The 20,553-nt window shown below is 41.2% G+C and overlaps 1 protein-coding gene across 1 annotated transcript in view; it reads left to right on the top strand.

Annotated features, from left to right (window-relative positions):
* Window positions 1-4,216: 4,216 nt before the first annotated feature.
* The window catches only part of LOC112081350 (protein shisa-6), a 17,426-nt gene continuing 1,089 nt past the window's right edge, over window positions 4,217-20,553 (top strand). The window contains exons 1-2 of the mRNA XM_024147771.2: window positions 4,217-5,170; window positions 11,051-11,199. Coding sequence (XP_024003539.1) covers window positions 4,626-5,170; window positions 11,051-11,199 — 694 coding nt within the window. The 5' untranslated portion in view covers window positions 4,217-4,625. The remainder of the gene's footprint in view (window positions 5,171-11,050; window positions 11,200-20,553) is intronic.

Genomic DNA, 20,553 nt, shown 5'->3' with positions numbered 1-20,553 from the left:
TACCTCTCAACAGTATTGACCACGGTCATTTATAAAGATGACATCGTAAAGACGAATGCCGTAATGACGGGCATTAAACATGACCCGTGGCGATCATCAGCASTGGTCATTTYGTGCTATTGTCCTCATTAYACTTTTCTATAACAGCTGTGTATACCAATGTGCTTATAGCTACTCATTTATCATGAACCACATTAAGCGGCAATTAAGGAAACATAATGTTATCACGGCAGAAGAAAATTGTATATCTGTTCTCTTAATGTTGTTCAGAATGATAAAAAGAGAACACTCATAATGGTCCTGTATACATTTTCACTGTGTTCGTGTGTCTGTAGCCTACTTGTGCTGGAGGTAATGGAATGTCAGTCTCAGTTAGTGAAGGACCAGGTTAGTGTAGAATTGTCTTTCCCTACAGTGGGGGAGTTATTAAAAAAGTGTTTTCTTCCATACAACAACCAATCTTAGCTGCCATGATGCCTTCCCAGAAATGCACGTTTGTTCATCCAAAAGCAACTGTGACATACAGTGCTGCCTGTCCCCTGTTCCCTCACCCTCCCCTATTACTGTCTGGGGGTTTCTTTCTGTTTTACTAGTGCCTTTTACACTCACATATTTTGTTTCCTTTCAGTGTGTTTTGCTGCACTGAGATTCCACCATGTGTGAAGATAAACTCGTATAATGTGTTTTACCAATACAGAAATAAAATTAACCCCCAAGGTCGACAATATGTCCACATCCAATATGTCCACTTCGATTGTGCAATGATGTTGTTATGTCTCCATTAACTGTGTCCTGGACTTATCATGATGTTCAATACCCAAATAGTGAACTACATCACACAGTGTCACGTCAAGTAAGTAACAAATCAGTCCACATGGAAGTTTAACCGACCCTTCTACTATGCCCTTCCTCTGAATCACAGAGCACTGACGTGTTGGAGGGAGATAAGGTTTTGCTGGCGTTAACCGCTAACAGCACACCACACAGACAGCCACTCCTTTCATGGTCTGAGCGTGCCAGCAGCAGCAGGAGTTGCCTCAGTCAGTGCTGGCTGTGCAGCTTTGCTGGGGCTGATAAAGCGAAAGAGGGAGAGAGAGGCAGTGCTGCTACAGCTTTGCTCTAATTTTCCCCAGAYTGGCTGCTGTTTCTCTTTACTCTGTCTCTCTCTGATAGCATGGTGTGGTGGAACAGACACAGGCCAGAACCGCCTCCTCCTCCTCCTCCTCCTCTCTCTAACCATAACACTCTCCCTCCGTCCCTCCATGCTCACTTTCTCTCCACATGCCACATGGGTTCAAACTTTCTTTGACACATCCCACTGGACCATGTTGTGGTTCTTTACTATGTGCCGGTGCATTTCCCGAAAAACGGCATGAAAGCAACCATATAGATACGGCAAAAGTGTTTGAAGTCAGTAACAACTATGCCGTTCTGGCTTCACTCTGAAATTGGAGATAAGGATTAGGCCACACAGAAGCTGCCTAGTATGCCCCAAATGACTAACTTTGATAACATCAGCTTTGATAACATCGRCTAATTTCCCCATGCCTATCTGCTCTTGAGAGGAGATGGCTTGGGCCTGTCAAAATGARGGAGATAGKGTGCCATTACATATGTTCTCATTAAATTGAAAGGTGTATTGGTAGTTTGAAGTGGGTTTACTTCTACATCTCAGAGGACATTCATGTAGATTTAGCATWACCCTTCCAGACTCAATGATTTTGGGACTTTGGAATACATGGATGTGGGCTGATGGTACTTCTAGGAATTCAAATCTTATAAAATCTTATACAAATGCCTTAAACAATTCATTTTTTAAATAGTATTTGCTTTTTTGATGAAACATTTTTTGACAGTTCCATTAACTCAAACGTACCCAAACATTTCAACATTACACACTACTCTGTTTTGCATAAAGAACTGGGGCAGACATTTTGGTTATGCTCTGAGCTGAAGCCCAAACAAGATCCACATACAGTCCCTGATTGAAAGAGCAGGTTTTTAGACACACAGCAAACAGATGTGGTACAGTAGGTGGGGCATATTCATGATGTCATAACAATGACACCTCATTATTGTCACTTAGTCTTCTGTTTGGAGAAAACATAACATTAGACAGTATTGTTTCCAATTAGTTGTTGTTTCAAGATGTTGCTCATTCCACTTAATTGGGAGAAAACAAAAGAGCAGAATTCCCAGGTTGGAACCCTAATGATTCCATTCTTCTGAGGAATGGTCTCATTATTCCTGAGCCAATGTCGACCCAGTCGTTACCTGTCAATGCTTTTTGCTGAGGCTAGCTTTCTCCGCMCTAAGCTGTTAAACATTAATGGACAATCCTTCTTCCCTTTGTGCTCGATATGACATCTGATGTGTCATTTTGACTGACAGAGAGTCGGGGGGCTAATTTGCAAATGCTGCCATCCATAGCATCCAGTGAAGAAACACATTTATCAAAAGCCCTGTGCCCTTTTCTTGYCTCCTTGTCATATTAGCTTCTGAACACTGTCAGGGCAGCGTGRAGTTTATGGATTTCATTTCAAAGGCCTCGCTGTTTTCAWCATGCAACTCAACGTGTGGACAARGTTAAAAAAGGCTACCTCATTCAACCATGGGCCACAAAGTAACTTACTGTGCTTGGAGAGTAAYAGTAGCTCATCATAGCCTTATACTCATACTGTAATATGGGTCAAACACAACTGAAAGTACACAAACCTGTAARATGAAAAATGAGGGGGGAAAGTACATCAAATATGTAGAGTTGTCTGAAACGATAGGGATTGTTAGATTTAGATTGCACAAGGTCTCCCAGGAAACTCCACTGAACTAGGGGCTGAAGTCAATTATGTAGGCCATTGTTCTTTTTCAGTCTCCACTGCCTCATCCAAAATTACATGGAGGTTGAACATGATGCAGTGCCTTTCATTCAAAATTAGGCTACTGCGGTTTCTGGAGCCTCCTATAAGTAAGTGTGTTAGCTTTAATGCAGCTTTTTCACTGAATATTAACCAACTGCTTTCCGTTGTAATGTATGTTGTCTCTCTTTCCAACGAGCCACATTCCAGATTAGATATCAATGTCTTAGGAAATATAGCCACTTTTCTGAACACCAGAACGGAACATTCCAATAGCCTGGAGTCAAACTCTGCTATCATGGCATGTTAAACTGTGTATTACCAGCATATTGTGGCATGTTATTGTATTACCTAAAGCAGATCATTCCCAATCTCTCGCATAATAGGGCATAATAAAAGCCAACTATATAGAAGCACCAACAATTGCAACATGCTGCTGTTACATGGTATGAGTGAACGCAGCATTGTGCAGTAGAGCGAAGATTTACACCACCAACGTCGCACTCTGAAAGAGAAAGCTCTAATGCARTTCTAGAATGGTCCAGATTATTGAGTGCAGCCTGTAGGCATGACCGAGCACACTGCTGTCAGGGGCCGTTTTCTAATTAACTGAGGTACCTGTATTGGTGACGTAGACGCGCTCATGTGGAGGGGGGAGTGAGGGATGGAGTCGGGTCGGAGCAGAGCGGGGTCTCACGCGGAGCTGAGGTACTTTGGTTCAGTCTGTRRCAGAGTCGAGACACCCAGTTGCCGGAGACCATCAACGGGTAAGTGCTTATCTGTTTAGTTGCTGTGTGATTTTGGTTGTCTTGTTTGTACAAAAGTTTCGTTAGATTCGTCTTCTTCTCTCCATGAATAGAGCTGGAGGAAAGTAAACTTCGTACAAGAAAAGAGGGGGGGAACTACCAGCATTGAATATGTTAGGCTATTTCTCTGGAAAATGAGTTAAGACTTTTTAGTTGACTGCGTTATAACTTTGAAGTGGACATTCAAAAATAGAAAGCATAGCACCAAGAACTACWYAAAGATATATCCGCATAGTGTCCGCGCTGGGTTGTGCTGTCCATGGTGCTGAAACAGTTTGCGCGTCTGCGAGGGAACGTTTGTTTGACTGAGCAGAATTGTTTTACGCGCGTTCATATGCGTCTGTTAAATTGGCAGTGATACGCAATTCATAAAATTAGATTTAATTTTGTGCAGATTGTTATGTTATTTTTCTTATGCAAAATGTTTGGTCCTTTTTTTTATTTTAACAAAGTATTTTTTTACAGTAGGAATTTACTGAATCCTCTGTCTTTCTCTCCTGCTTTTTCTACAGAACACAATCAGCGTTCAACTGTACAAGATTTAGAGCTTTGCTAATAAAGATATACTTATTGTAGATGGCATTGTCGGAGACAGCCGGAGGGGAGTCTTCAGCCCATTTCTCAAGCTGAATCCAAATGACACTTCCTCCAACCAAAAGTCCCCCGATGACCACAGAACTCCACTTATATTCGGAGGATGCTGCACAATGTGTGACACGGTYGTCCGACTGCAATTGATTGGTGCAAGAAGCGTCCTTCCCTCAACCAGAGCATGACACTCTCAGCAGTGGACAGTTGGAAAAGGGCTTCGGAAATGAACCCCTGTGGACAGCCGCAAGACTGGGTCAGTGGCAGGAGCACGGCTAGGTAAAGAAGCAGAGGTCTTCGTGTGAGGAGAGAAAGCATACAACAAAAAAAGTGGGGGGCAAACGATCGGATCAGCAAAGACATACAACCTCAAATCATGGGGATACAGCATCTTCTGCTTCTTTTGATTTACTTGGACCCGCTGAATGTACTGTGCGCGGCTACAGCCAACAAGAAGAAAAACGCTCCAAAGCGGAATCAGAAGATGAAGGARGTGAACGGCACGGAGGCGCCTACTGCGGTTCCGCGGCGAAACACTCAGGTCCAGGCACCTTCGATCGCTACCCATGACACGTGCCTGGGCTACTATGACGTGAGCGGAGCGTACGATAAAGTGTTCGAGTGCAACAACACCGAGCACCGCTACTGTTGTGGAAGTTGTTTCCTGCGCTATTGCTGTGCAGAAAAAGGGAAACGCATAGAACAGAAAACTTGCACAAATTATAACACCCCAGATTGGATCAAAACGCAGCCTCCCTCCCCGGCACCAACAGGTGACACTTACGACCCTGACTTGGATCAGACTAACACAACGGTATACATMACCTGTGGTGTCATAGCYTTTATCATACTCATCGGAGTTTCTGCAAAAGTTGCCTATGACAAGGCAACCAAGCCCCCTCAGGAAATGAATGTCCATAGGTAAGTCACCCTGACATTCAGGTTAAGAAATAGTAATTTTATTATGGAGGGCACTTTTTCCGCTGGTGTGTGTGTGTGTGTGTGTGTGTGTGTGTGTGTGTGTGTGTGTGTGTGTGTGTGTGTGTGTGTGTGTGTGTGTGTGTGTGTGGTGTGGTGGTGTGTGTGTGGTGTGTGTGTGTGTGTGTGTGTGTGTGTGTGTGTGCGTGTGTGTGTGTGTGTGTTGTGTGTGTGTGTGTTGGCAATCACTGTTAAGAAAACCCAACTTCAGTTTTCACAGACATGAAAAGTCTGCTGATGACAGTAAAAATGTGTACAGTGGGTATAGGAAAGCTAAATTAGATTTGTGAATAGACTAAATCATGAGTACTTCATCACAATGATGCATATAAATCTGACCATCACAGGTGTGCAGCTATATGCTCAACTTTTGAATAGGGATGAAGCCATAATTCACAATGATGCCTCAATTTCATTCCTCTCTGAAAAATAAATGTTACACCACCTGCAAGCCATCATGCAAAGGGAAACTGATCATTACAATCAACTCCTTTTTCCAAATACTCTCTTATGGCAGATATACACAATCCCCCAACTGACAGTCAACCCGATTCACCACTACCACCACCACTACTACCACTACCACTACAAACACCACCTTAACCACCACCATACATTGGAACATTAAATGTCTCTTGTCAACTAAAGTATTGTTCCGTTTTCATCAGCAGCACAAACAAACCTCCATGAGGCAGGTGTGGAATTGAATGGCTCTGTCAAAGAAAAGGCATCACATTCATGGTCATGGTATAACATTCAGGCTAGGAGCAAGGTTGGGTTGCTTCACTGCTAACAACCCAGAGGACATACTGTACAGATGTCACTCTCCCTTCTTTTGATTGGCTTTGTATCTTACGTGATAATGACCCATGGATGGACTGCTGTTGGGAAAGTATGAGCTAAACACATTATAGTGGAATACATCTAACTGCTGAGGAATCAATGTCTCAATGTATTCATTATATTATGTCCCTATGAATGCATACTGTACCAACAATCCTTATAATCAGGCACTATGCAGTCCAACAATTTCCAAGTATTTGGATAGGTGCTGAAAATAACAAATTGCCTCCGCAATTATTGAAGCTGGTGATTTTTTCCATGACACATTAGAAGCCTTGACTATATTGTTAAGCACTTCCTAGAGCTAGGAGAGTAACTAATGTACTGTAGTCTGAATTGAAAGACTGTTAACCTTCTGAAGTGGAGGAGTATGTTAGGGATTTTGTGCTCTGACATCAACCCGCCATGATGAATTTTGCAGATTAAGCCAGCAGCTATCTCATTCACTCACGGTGTTGTATGTGAGTAGTATACCTATGCCTTGCAAGAAAAGCTATAACAAGACAGTACCCAAAGAGATGGTTTGGGTGGAGAAACCACATGTGGTTAGCCAATCATTGTGGTTGTCTAATGGTGGTCTGGTGTCTATTAGCCCATAGCAGAGGGGGTTGTCTACCTGTTCAGCCAAAGCTAAGATCTTGATTAAAGCCCATGTGAGGCTAATTGTGCCTTGCTAGGACTGGCTTCTGTACCCTCGTTACCTGCTGGCTCCATAAAATCAAGGCAGTGAGTGGAATTCAGATTGATTGTTCTCAGACTCCATGCAGTATTCATTTGTACCCATTCTTAAGCAAGCCCCTCCCATGGCATCAACCCTAGATAGAACATTTATATTTCTCCACTAGAGATCATTTGTACCACAAACCTAGTGGATATAGTGGCTGGTCTAGCAGACTGGAAGACCTTTGTCTGGAGTTAAATGCAACTTGAACTGTAGCGGTGGCCAGATGTTCAGTATGGGGTAAGCTCCAAGGATGACACTAACTGTCATCTTCTCATGACAGGGATCTACAACCATAGATCTGTCTCCCACAACATCCATTAACCTCAGCACCTGTTTTCTCCATTAATACTTCTGCTGTTAGATGAGTCACACTCACACTGTTGTTAGAAGTCCATACTTCARCCTGTCAAATGTCATTGACTCCTAGCTGAACAATGCATATCAAAGCATTAGAAAGGAATCCTTTTTGTTCCCCTCAGTTTATTAAACRTCTGGTTCTGAAGAGAAATCTTTCAGGTGGACGGTTCTGTTGACAAAATATATATACGAGAACAAGGCTTGGATAAGTGCCCCCCATTCATTTTTCCTTTCGAAAATTCATGGTTATGTCTACAACCTCAATAGCTATTGATTTAATAGTCACACCAAAAGATGGTGTCAAGCACAGGTCTTTGGTTTAAGAGATAATGTTCTCAGACACATTTTTCTGCTCGTAGAGTGACATTCAAATATACAATCCTTAAATGCAAGCCAAGCCATTACCTTGACAGTTTCAACGATGACAGTACAAGTAGAAATATGATACCAATATCTGTCTGTCTCTAGTGTATTCCTACAGTTCTAGTCAAAGCTATTTCATGCAACCTACCAAACGACTCACTTTGATCCCACTAAAGAGTATTAGACTTCTGAGGCTGTGGCAGTGCCTCCATCTCAGTACTCAGAACTGAGGAGACTGTGAGGATTTCTGGCCCCTTAATGCTCTCCTATCCTAGCCATGGGGCGTACTTTCAAATGGAGATGCTYACTGCCACCACCACATCAGTATGAGTGGTGGTGAGAGAGATGAGACAGATGCTGCCCAATTCAGATTTTTTTTGTACTAATTGGTCTTTTGACCAATCAGATCAGCTCAAAAAATATATAATGTGAAAATATCTCATGTGACTGGTCAAAAGACCAATTAGTGTAAAATCAGAATTGGGCTGCCTGTGTAAATGCAGCCAGAGTAGGGATGACTAAACGAGGTGACATTGCATAGTGGACATTCAGTAGCTTTTTTAATGATTTATTTCCAACAATCATTTGGCACATTTGGTAATAATGATCTCTCCCGGGGGAAAAAATTAACTTCTGTGGCTGGCTTGAGACATCCATGCTGATAACCCTGTCTAGAAAGCTGTATTGGAACATGGGATTAACTATATACTAGGCAATGGTTTAAATGTATTTAGCCCTGTGAAGTGATTCAGAGTTTTATCTCAGTGACTGGGGCTGGATTGTGAGGGGAATGCTAAGGCATTGGCAGACCTTTGTTGTTTCTTCTGTGACCTTCACGGAGGCACAATAAATGTCGAGTGAAGGCCAAAGCCAGGGATTTGAGTGGTCTATATTGATCACTTTCTCGAAAGCAAACCTGGATGCAATTTAAGATGGATCTGTTGCAAAAAAGTATCTACTCTTTTTTGCAACATATTCGGTTTTGTTATGYCAGTGAGAGTCAGTTCCAATACATTCAAAAGGGATTTCTAAATTGACCTGCATGCAGTGAGATTGAATATGTCATTTTTGAGCGATTTTACCCTAATATTGGGCAGAGAAAGCAGATTGGGTGAGGTAGGTGAGATAGTATGACTTTGCAATGTCTCTTGTTTAATGTTAATGTATGTAAAGCACACCTACATGGATTTATTTCCTCTCCAGTGTCTGCTTCTACTCCATTAGTGGTTGGCATATCAGTGATATCCTTCTCTTTGCTCACATTGGGAATATTCATTTCTTTGGTGTTCCTGACAACCTAATCTCTCATAGACAGACTACATATACCTAATTGGTACTGGTACTGGTCCTCGAGCATCTGACCAAATTACAAAAGATTTTAGTTCTGCATTAACCAAGATTACTGACAACCTGATAGGCAGGGTCAATGCTGCAATACTTTTCTAACATATTCATTCAGCCATGAATCATGGCTTGACAAACATTTTGTGGAGTTCAGGATCCAAGGGGAGTAGACATTCACATTGGTTTCCATTTTTGTCTCCCCAATGCTTTTGAACCTATTTTAATTGGTAAATGGTCCGGTGCAGCAAAGAAAGACCTAGTAAAGCTGCAGCTGGCACAAAACAAAGCAGCCTTGCCCTTAACTGTACACACAGAACTAACATCAATAGCATGCATGAGTCTTTCATGGTTGAGGGTTGAGGAGAAATGTGTTACTTCTCTTCTAGTCTTTTTAAGAAATGTGTGTGTTGAAAATGCCTAACCACTTGTATAATCTATATAATCTATACATACACTTCAAACAGACATACTGTACATACTCCACCAGATACGCCACCATGGGTTTCGTCACAGTACCCAAACCAGAGACACATTTAATGCATCGCTCAGTTACTGTATGTTTAGAGCCATGTCATTGTGGAATGCTCTGCCACAAGACCTTACTCAGGCAAAAAGTAAGTTTAGCTTTAAACAACGGACCAAAAAAATGTATGTTGTATCACATCATCTCTCCTATTTCTAAAGATTTAATGTATTGTATATAAGAATATGAATATGTGAATACTATGAATAATATGAATATGTAAATACTATTTTTGTTGTCTCTTGGTCTCTTTCAAATATATAACTCTTATTTAATGTGCATTTTAAATTTTAAATTTAATGTAATATCTTATGTTTTTCTTGTCTATAACTGTTCTGTACTTTGCAATGTATTTGAACATTGTATGTGTACCCCAGGAAGAGTAGCTGCTGCATGTGCAGTAGCTAATGGGATCCTAATAAACTAAACTAATCCGTTTAGAATGCAGATGATAGACTTGTTGAACATCTACACCACATGCTCATAATAATTCAATCTCTGTCTCAGTCTGAAATAATTGCAAACATGTCGCCATATCTGTAAACACATTCTAGGCTTCCTTATCTGTTTGACAATGTAGAAATGTGTTAAAATAGAAAAAAAGAGAAGAAAAAATCCCATTTCACTGCGGAGGCAAGTCCCTCTGATAACCAACAAGACTGAACTACATCCTCTGTCATGTGCTGCAAGTGCAGTGTAAAGGGAATTACAATTTATTTTCACTTCTCTTTACAATATTTACTTTACTTCCTCGATGGATGATGGGTGTATCGTTTGAAGATTATTTTATACGTTCCCATTTCTTGTAGATGTTTTTCCCCTTCCCATACATAGGAATRTACTGGTGCTATTGAAACATGATTTACCTAAGAGATTTTGTAGGRGAGGAAACTGTGACAGGTCTAGACTTTGGGGYTTTCAAAYACAATATTTTTAAAAAGMACCTCTATTCCTCCACTGTGTGGGACTGGTTGAACGTGTTCCTGCTATACAAGACACAAAGTAGTCAACTGGGGCGATGAAAACCAGGTCGCCTCAGTCTGTGAAAAGGATATGGTTAAAGTGTGCCCATCCTAGAAGGGAAAGGCTATTAATACATAGCTCCCAAAGTCACAGAGAGTTATGGAAAGAAGTTGACTCAGGTCGACTTTGACACAGTTACATKACCCTTTCAGCTCTTTGAAGAAACCAATATGTCCACCATCCTCACCACTGTACTTCAATGGGGACCAATGTTGAAAATGGTGATAGCAAGATGCTTTGTGTAGAGCCCTTAAAAATTGGTAACTTGGTAGGAGTTAGATTCCCATTTAAACCTTAGTAGTGGGGGCGTATAGCTCTAGCAGAACGTTCTTCAAGGAACATTGATGAATGGTTTTAGCTGTCTTCCCTTGGCCTGAGGGGAAAGGCCCATCTGTACTCAGTGTGGCTCAGTATTGAAACCTGGTCCATTGGCCACCTTGGGTGTAATTACACTTTACACTGTGCCTTGTTCTGGAGCTCCACCAACACAATTGGAGCTGTATGTAACTAAATCAATTAAGTAGACCTTCTGGGGATGTTGAGAATAATGGTTGTCGGTGATTGAAAACAGGAAAGTATTTCTGGTTCTGTTTGTATAGTCTGAAAAAGATAAAATTACATCTGTGTTTTTACATTTCTTTTGCAGAGCCCTTGCAGACATTTTGAGGCAACAAGGACTAAATAAGGAGAATGAAAATATTGCAGCGTTGGAGGGTTCACCCAAAGACATAGACACACCTCTCCGAACGTCCAAGAACCATTACACCCCAGTTCACACCATGCTAGCAAACCACGGTGGGTACCTGCACTGTTTTTACTTCACATATTCACAAGAATATCTTGCAAAAATGATTCAAACTGTATTTGTCCTAAGCATAGGTTCTGAAATGGTCTTTACCTCTAGTACGCTGCATGGTGCACTATGAGTTGAATCAAAGTCCTTTCTCTGTATAAAATCAATACCCAAGATGACAGAGTTACTATGGAAACAGAGGTTATGTTAAATAGTTAGATAAAATAAAAAGAGGTTCAATATAAATGTCATGAGAACATAAAAGAGAAGGTGTTATTAAAGCCATATTCTTTGCCCTCAGTTACATTCTCTGAGTGGTGGAGATCCAGTCTGAATTTCATATATACAGTAGTGATTGGTAGGAATTATGGAGGTAGATCTATAGAAATCTCATAGAAACGAGACAAGCAGGGATGACTGAATAAGGAGACATTCTATTATGGACTTTCAATAGCTTTTTATGACTACACAGTAATCTCCATTGTACACGCTTCTATGTAACAGTATATATAACTACTGTCATTATACTTGGCTGACATGTGTACAACAATGTTATTTCTATGGTATGCGACCTTTGCATTGTAAAGTGGGACYTTATTGCTTTCATTATTGGTCAAAATGGTCTTTGACACACGCACTGAAATAGATGATGGGCAGTGTTGGGGAAGCTACTCTGAAAATATAATTAACGAGCTACCAGTTACTTCACACTATTGTAAGTTWAACTACAYTAAAGCTAACCTTAAAGTTACTTYTAAAAAGTAGTTCACKACAWCCAAACTACTTAGCGAAAAATTATCATACCTGAATCTGAAATGTCACAGACTACAMATTGCAAGAACATATCACTCTGGAGTCAGATGTTAACAGMATGTGTATTCTGGCCTATTAAACTCAAACATGTGGAATKAGGCACACAAAAAGTGTTTCAAGTGAGAATTAGGCAGGTTTGATGCTGAAAAATAAAGGCAATTCTTGCCTACTTCACCAATATTTTATTTTTGCAAAAAAAAAAAGTTGTGTGTAGTTCCAGTAGTAAGCTACACCACTACATGGCAACAGAGTAATGAACTACTGAAAACACTACCAAGATTTGAATTTAGGTCAACTACCACAAAGCTACTGCAAAAATGTATTTAAATTGCTAGTTAAACCACATGTAGTTCACTACTCCCCCAAATTGATGATGGGGCCCTGCTACTTAAGTATATATTTTTTAAGACTGAAAACGATATAGCAGTTTAGACAAAGGGCCTCAGCTGAGTCTATTTTCATGCTGGGGTTCCATAAGCCTACTCAGCATTGGCTCAAAATGGAGATGCAAATTAATATGTTCTTCGGGAGACACATGGCTTTTGTCCTGAGATAATTCTGTCTTGCATCGCTGTTCCTCCTTCTTTTATCCGGTCTGCAGAWCCCTGCTCCGGGGATCGCTTGCTAAGTGCCCGAGTATGGTGTCCCAGATTCAGTGTTATGTTTCACTCTCGTGTCAAAGTAGACACTCCTCCTCACCCAGGGATTGTGTCAGAGGAGAACTGTTACGTGCTACACCATGGGATGTGAGCCGCTTTTCTCAGACTTGACTCGAGCCACAAAAGCCACAGCTGCTGGTATGTGCAGTTTATTAAATGAAACCACTGTAAGGGCTAGCACACAGAGGTAGTTACAGTTATGTTTGCCTGAATTCCAGCACTTGACACTTCAATAATTCTCATTGGAATCAATAACCACTTTGACTGCCATTTTACAGTTGCCCAAAACTAGGATTGTCTAACCCCTTATCGGCTTTCATCCCCTCTAACAGCTCTCACTGTGCTTCATTAATCCATAATGTTAACCCTGAAGTGACCTCCAGACTACCATTACACCCCAGTGTTTTACATTAAGAGATTATGGACTGTGCTGCATACTTCCCCAGTGTTTTACATTAAGAGATTATGGACTGTGCTGCATACTTCCCCATGTTTAACATTAAGAAGATTAGGACTGTGCTGCATACTTCCCCAGTGTTTACATTAAGAGATTTGGACTGTGCTGCATACTTCCCCAGTGTTTTACATTAAGAGATTATGGACTGTGCTGCATACTTCCCCAGTGTTTAACATTAAGAGATTATGGACTGTGCTGCATACTTCCCCAGTGTTTTACATTAAGAGATTATGGACTGTGCTGCATACTTTCCCAGTGTTTAACATTAAGAGATTATGGACTGTGCTGCATACTGTTGGAATCGGCTAAACTTTGAACATTGAGATATTAAATAAATGATAGAGACGAAGCCTTGAATAGAAATAATCTGTAGCAACCCAGAAGGCTTTGGAATGTGTTTGATGGAGGAGAGGAGAGCGATTGTTGATGTAGGGAAGACAGATGGATATCTGTGGATTAGGTGAAGGAGGGGTGAGGTCAGTTCCCCTTAAGGGAGTAATCAGGGTTAGTATCTGGTTACCTTCTTTCTCTTGGGCATAAACTAAGGATGGAGAGAGGGAGTTTCTTAAGTAGGATGTATATAACTGTGATGGAGAGCAATGTTTTGCTGTCTGATTACAGCTCTACAGAACGTAGGAAGAATTACACTTGGTTAAAGCTTCTCTAGTGTCCGTGAGTTATTTACTCTAAAAAATAAGAACCTGACAATACTTCCCCAGTGTTTTACATTAAGAGATTGTGGACTGTGACTGGACACATCCCCAGTTGTTACATTAAGAGATTTGGGACTGCTGACAATCCCCATGTTTTACATTAAGAGATTGTGGACTAGTGGATACTTCCCCAGTGTTTTACATTAAGAGATTTGGACTAGCTGGATACTTCCCCAGTGTTTTACATTAAGAGATTGTGTATAGCTGGATACTCCCCAGTGTTTTACATTAAGAGATTGTGGACTTGCTGGAACTTCCCCAGTGTTTTACATTAAGAGATTGTGGACTGTGCTGATACACTCCCCAGTGTTTTACATTAAAGATTGTGGACTTGCTGGACACTCCCCAGTGTTTTACATAAGAGATTGTGGACTGTGCGAACTTCCCATGTGTACATTAAGAGATTGTGGACTATGCTGGATACTTCCCCAGTGTTTTACATTAAGAGATTGTGACTAGCTGGTACTTCCCCAGTGTTTTACATTAAGAGATTGTGGACTGTGCTGACCATCCCAGTGTTTTACATTAAGAGATTGTGGACTAGCTGGATACTTCCCCAGTGTTACATAAGAGATTGTGGACTGTGCTGGAACATCCCCAGTGTTTTACATAAGAGATTGTGGACTACGGAACTTCCCCATGTTTTACATTAAGAGATTGTGGACTAGCTGGATACTTCCCCAGTGTTTTACATTAAGAGATTGTGGACTAGCTGGATACTTCCCCAGTGTTTTACATTAAGAGATTGTGGACTGTGCTGGAACATCCCCAGTGTTTTACATTAAGAGATTGTGGACTACGCTGGATACTTCCCAGTGTTTTACATTAAGAGATTGTGGACTGTGCTGGAACATTCCCAGTGTTTTACATAAGAGATTGTGGACTGTGCGGAAACCCCAGTGTTTTACATTAAGAGATTGTGGACTGTGCTGGAACTCCCCAGTGTTTTACATTAAGAGATTGTGGACTATGCTAGGATACTTCCCCAGTGTTTTACATTAAGAGATTGTGGACTAGCGGAACATCCCCAGTGTTTTACATTAAGAGATTGTGGACTATGTGGATACTTCCCCAGTGTTTTACATTAAGAGATTGTGGACTACGCTGGATACTTCCCCAGTGTTTACATTAAGAGATTGTGACTATGCAGGATACTCCCTAGAGCTGACTATTTTGTTTGGGTTCATGTCAGTCCTGTAATTGGTCTTCATCCCTTGTGGCCTCCTTTCTGACACGACTCATCTTTCTGTTGTGAAATACTGTACGGATCTCTCTCAAGTCTGGCATCAGCTGTACTATACTGGGTTAAACTGGCCTTGACTGAACTAGCCTCAAATACAGTATGGTTCCATTACATACTGTATTACAATGCTAGTTGGTGTCTTTGGTGGCTCATGTAGATTATATGTGGATATACCTGGGAATCTGCAGTAATACATAAGATCCTCAAATGATTATATCTGTTTTTCACAATTCAGATACTATTCTATGTTGTTTTATTTTCACACTTGGAAATATATTATGTTCTTACATCATTTTCTCATTGATGTTGGTTGGTCTCTGCTTGGACCCTAAAGTCTTCTGCTAAAGGAAAACCAGTTCAATTACCCTTTCGAGATAATGTATCAGTGTATTTCAGCATAAGAACACAATGTATCATAGTCAACGTCTCCTACAGTAGAACCTGAATTCAGCCCTTAGGCGCTGTCCTTAGAGTAGACCAAGGTTAGAAAGCTGATTATCCACATCACAGCTTGTCAAACACTGGCGGAGATACAGTGCATTCGGAAAGTATTCAGACCCCTTCACATTTTCCACATTTTGTTACGTTACAGCCTTATTCTAAAATTGATTAGTCCGCCTCTGGCTGGGCCACTAAAGGGTATTCAGAGACTTGTTCTGTAGCCACTCCTGCATTGTCTTGGCTGTGTGCTTAGGGTCATTGTCCTGTTGGAAGGTGAACCTTCGCACCAATCTGAGGTCCTGAGCACTGTGGAGCAAGTTTTCATCAAGGATTTCTCTGTATTTTGCTCTGTTCATCTTTCCCTCGATCCTGACTAGTCTCCCAGTCCCTGCTTCACCATAGGGATGGTGCCAGGTTTCCTCCAGACGTGACGCTTGGCATTCAGGCCAAAAGAGTTCCACCTTTCTTCTCATGGTTTGAGAGTCCTTTAGGTGCCTTTTGGCAAACTCTAAGCGGGCTGTCATGTGCCTTTTACTGAGGAGTGGCTTCCGTCTGRCCACTCTACCATAAAGGCCTGATTGGTGGAGGGTTTCAGAGATGGTTGTCCTTCTGGAWGGTTGTCCCATCTCCACAGAGGAACTCTGGAGCTCTTTCAGAGTGACCATCAGGTTCTTGGTCACCTCCCTGACCAAGGCCCTTCTCCCCCTATTGCTCAGTTTGGCCGAGCGGCCAGATTTAGGAAGAGTCTTGGTGATTCCAAACTTCTTCCATTTAAGAATGATGGAGGCCACTGTGTTTTTGATGACCTTCGATGATGCAGAAATGTTTTGGTACCCTTCCCCAGATCTGTACCTCGACACAATTCTGTCTTGCAGCTCTACGAACAATTCCTTCGACCTCATGGCTTGGTTTTTTCTCTGACATGCACTGTCAACTGTGGGACCTTATATAGACAGGTTTGTGCCTTTCCAAATCATGTCCAATCAATTGAATTTACCACAGGTGGACTCCAATCAAATTGTAGAAACATCTCAAGGATGATCAATGGAAACAGGATGCACCTGAGCTCAATTTCGAAGTCTAATAGCAAAGGGTCTGAATACTTATAAGGTATTTCTGTTTTTTTTATGGGGCATTCTGTGTAGACTGTGTAAATGATTTCATCCATTTTAGAATAAGGCTGTAATGTGGAAAAAGGGAAGAGGTCTGAATACTTTCAGAATGCATTGTATGTGTTGTAGTTGTTTTCCCCTTGGTATTATTCTAAGCCAAGAACACTTCATGAAGGCATACTTCGAACAGATWAAAAAAACTTGCACATAAAAGCCTCTTTTTATTCAGCATAAATTGGACACAGTCAACTTCTTAAATCCTGAGAGTCATTACGTATTTACTAGTTTCTAAGTATGAAAATCCCAAAGTAACAGTGATGGGCAAAATGTTTCAGCAATCAGTTTACAGTATCCGTTGGGCTTGAAAACAGAACCAAACAGGCTTTAGAGAGCTCAGGCCTGTGTCAAACGTCAGTGTAATGAAGACCAGGGCTAATGRTCCCAGGTGTTCCTTCTCATTATGATMATTTGAAATGYGGTTCGATMTCTGCCTCTATGSCCCAAAGGTCTGAGTGACRCTATTGACTTTGAAGTTGCTCCATTGAGATGAGGCTGTTGAACTATTTGCCAGCTAATGCAGACTGGCACTAACAGGAARGAAGAGAGCTAGGGGAGGGGAACTCAATAGGCCTTTGTAAGACAGACCGTCATGTTGTTTCTCCTCTATTTTCAGTTTAAGCTTTCACTGTCTGACACACACTCACTTTCTCAGCCTACCTGCATCTTTTTGTGCACAACATTTTGGTGTTCGATTGGCAGGACAAATGGTTGTCGTCAGACTGCTGGCAGGCACTTTGACGGTCCATTGTGGACCTCTGCACTCTCATTTACAGGACTTGTTCCAGCCAGACACAATATATCATCTTGGAACAAATTATGTTACATTGTGATCTTTAAGACCAAGGAAATCCAGGATGAAATGTTTTGTTGCAAGGCACATTTTTTATAAACTGACATTTCATAGATACAGTACTACACTGCAGCTGTCATGATTATGAAGATAGATCCAATTACACAGTTTATGAATCATTTATATAAGGTCCCTCCATATTGTAGGTCTATGTGGGGCAAAAGTGTTCTACTGTATAAATTGAGGATGGAATGAATCAGTTTTAAAACACAGGAGAGTGTCTCGGTTAGAAGGGTTCTTTAGAATCTCTCCACATCTTCAGGGTCAAGTGCCCAAGCCTGAAAGACATTTTGCCATCCAATTAAAGTTTGAATGTCTTACCTGCTTTGGCAAAAGGGCAGGGCTTTTGACCCTGAATGGGAATCTTTGTTTAATTTGTGAACGATATGAGAAGGGGAGGTCTTCACTAGCTCCCCCAGCTCGCAGCTTTGGGGAGTGTGACCTTTTGCGGTGGTGATGATCCTGAGTGTACATCAGACAGCATAAATTGTTAATGTAAGACCTTCCTTTCCCTCTGTGTCCCTGTTCCTTTACCAGTTGTCTGAGCCAAAGAGGGAGTGAAATACAGAGGCCTCCTCACTATCTGTCAGAGTACTGGCTGAACTGAACTAAGACTCCATAAAAGACAAACTCCCGTGAACACAGCTATTCAGCTAACTAAAGAATGAGGCTAATGCATCATACAATACGTTCATTAACTAGGGTGGTTGGATGTATTAAGACCAGAGGTGGGACCAAGTCATTGTTTTACAAGTCACAAGTAAGTCTCAAGTCTTAGCACTCAAGTCAAGTCCCAAGTCAAGGCAGGCAAGTCCGAGTCAAGTCTCAAGTCCTAAACTTTGAGTTTCGAATCCTAAACAAGTCATAATGTACTCTTCACCAAATGTAATACCATTTCATATTTTTAACAAGAGTAATAGTTAGTATTGTCACGAACGTCGTCGGGAGAAGGAGAAGAGGACCAAAGTGCAGCGTGATAAGTATTCATAATACTTTTAATAAATATGAACACTCGAACAAAAAACAACAAAACGACCAACGAACAGTTCTGAAAGGTGCAACAAACACTAAACAGAAAATAACCACCCACAATTCAAAGTGGGAAAACAGGCTACCTAAGTATGGTTCTCAATCAGAGACAACGATTGACAGCTGCCTCTGATTGGGAACCATACCAGGCCAAACACAATAGAAATAGAAAACAGACATACAAACATAGAATGCCCACCCACATCACACCCTGACCAAACAAAAATTAGAMACATACAAAGCAATCTATGGTCAGGGCGTGACAAGTATACTACATTTACGCAAATCATGAATGCTTTATAAAATATATATATTTATTACTTTCCAAATAAACATTATATTTCCATGGAAATACATGGGTAGCCATGAGAAAGACCCCCCCATAGCGATCAACTATCACGCGATGTAGGCTTATACACAATCGCCCAACCTAAACACACAACACACAAACCCTCTCTGTGTGTGGTTACAGTAGGCTAACGTATGTCAATAGATTTAGGAACAGCAGTAACATCAGGCAGGATTTAGGCTACCAACTGCCTAGCCAGTTGTAGCTCAATCTTGGGTCCAATGAACACGTTCCCGCACTGACTGACTGTATGGAGGCTCATTGACTTAATGTTACGTTAGCCAACATGCTGTACAAGCAAAGTTATATATAGCTGTCGGCTATATTAGCCACGACTTACCGTTCTTTGTGCAGCTTCAAATGTCGAACYAAGTTGGAAGTAGTTGTGCCTCCGTCTAATTTTCTTCCCGCATGTTTTGCAAGTTGCAATCCGTTTTTTTGTTGACTACAGCGTAGTCTTCATATCCGAAAATAATAATTTTGGGTATCATCTTTCCAAGGGCTCCATCTGAATTCACTCGCCGACATTCCTCTGCACTGCCACGCGCAACTTTTTCTCAGCTGGCACAATTTGATTGGCTGCCGTCCGATTCAATAATCAGTTAAGTGAAGAGTTGATGCGCTGCACACTTTTTTAATAGCATAGTTTTTCATATTTGGGCTTGGGGAGGGTATCAAGTCAGTTCGAGTCAAAGGGCTCAAGTCCAAGTCAAGTCACGAGTCATTGGTGTTAAAGTCAAAGTCGAGTTGCAAGTCATCATATTTGTGACTCGAGTCTGACACGAGTCCAAGTCATGTGACTCGAGTCCACACCTCTGATTAAGAGTGTCCCAGACTCTGATATGTGTACACAGTTGTTTGTGATTTCATATGTGAGGGTTGGAACGAAAATCAGCAACGAATATGCTTAGTGAATTGTCTCGGTCAGATAAATGGTGTTGGTCATCTCATGCTATCTTAACTCTGCCAAATGGAGCCTGCTTCAGTAACTATTCTACACAATTTGCTCAGTTTGGCTGATCGGCCAGATTTTAGGAAGAGTCCTTGGTGATTCCAAACTTCCAGTCTATTCACATTCCTAAAGAGAATATAATCGCGAGGCCACCAGATAAGGATTATATGAGGGGAATGCCTTCGATGATGCAGAAATGTTTTTGGTACTCATAATACCTTTTTATACCGCATTGATCTGATGTCCTTCGACACAATCCTGTCTAGAGAACCGCCTTCTAGCTATTCGGACAATATACCTGTATTGCTACTCTCTCATGGTATGATTTGTTATTGTTGCTCCTGACTCTAAGAGGTGCATACTCTGTGTTCCCCATCTAGAGTCTCCAATAACTCGTTGGCGACGAGTTATTGATTAGTATCTCAAGGTGTGTCAGCACCGGCTTTCCAAATCATGTCCAATCAATTGAATTTTACCACAGGTGGACTCCAATCAAATTGTAGAAACATCTCAAGGATGATCAATGGAAAACAGGATGCACTGAGCTCAATTTCGAAGTCTAATAGCAAAGGGTCTGAACTTAATATATAAGGTATTTCTTTTTTTTATGGGGCATTCTGTGAGACTGTGTAAATGATTTCATCCATTTTAGAATAAGGCTGTAATATGGAAAAAGGG

The sequence above is a fragment of the Salvelinus sp. IW2-2015 genome, linkage group LG20, assembly GCF_002910315.2.
Source record: "Salvelinus sp. IW2-2015 linkage group LG20, ASM291031v2, whole genome shotgun sequence".
NCBI classification, from domain to species: domain Eukaryota; kingdom Metazoa; phylum Chordata; class Actinopteri; order Salmoniformes; family Salmonidae; genus Salvelinus; species Salvelinus sp. IW2-2015.
The sequence above is the reverse complement of the archived record's forward strand: the minus strand, read 5'-3'. Positions and strand labels throughout refer to the sequence as shown.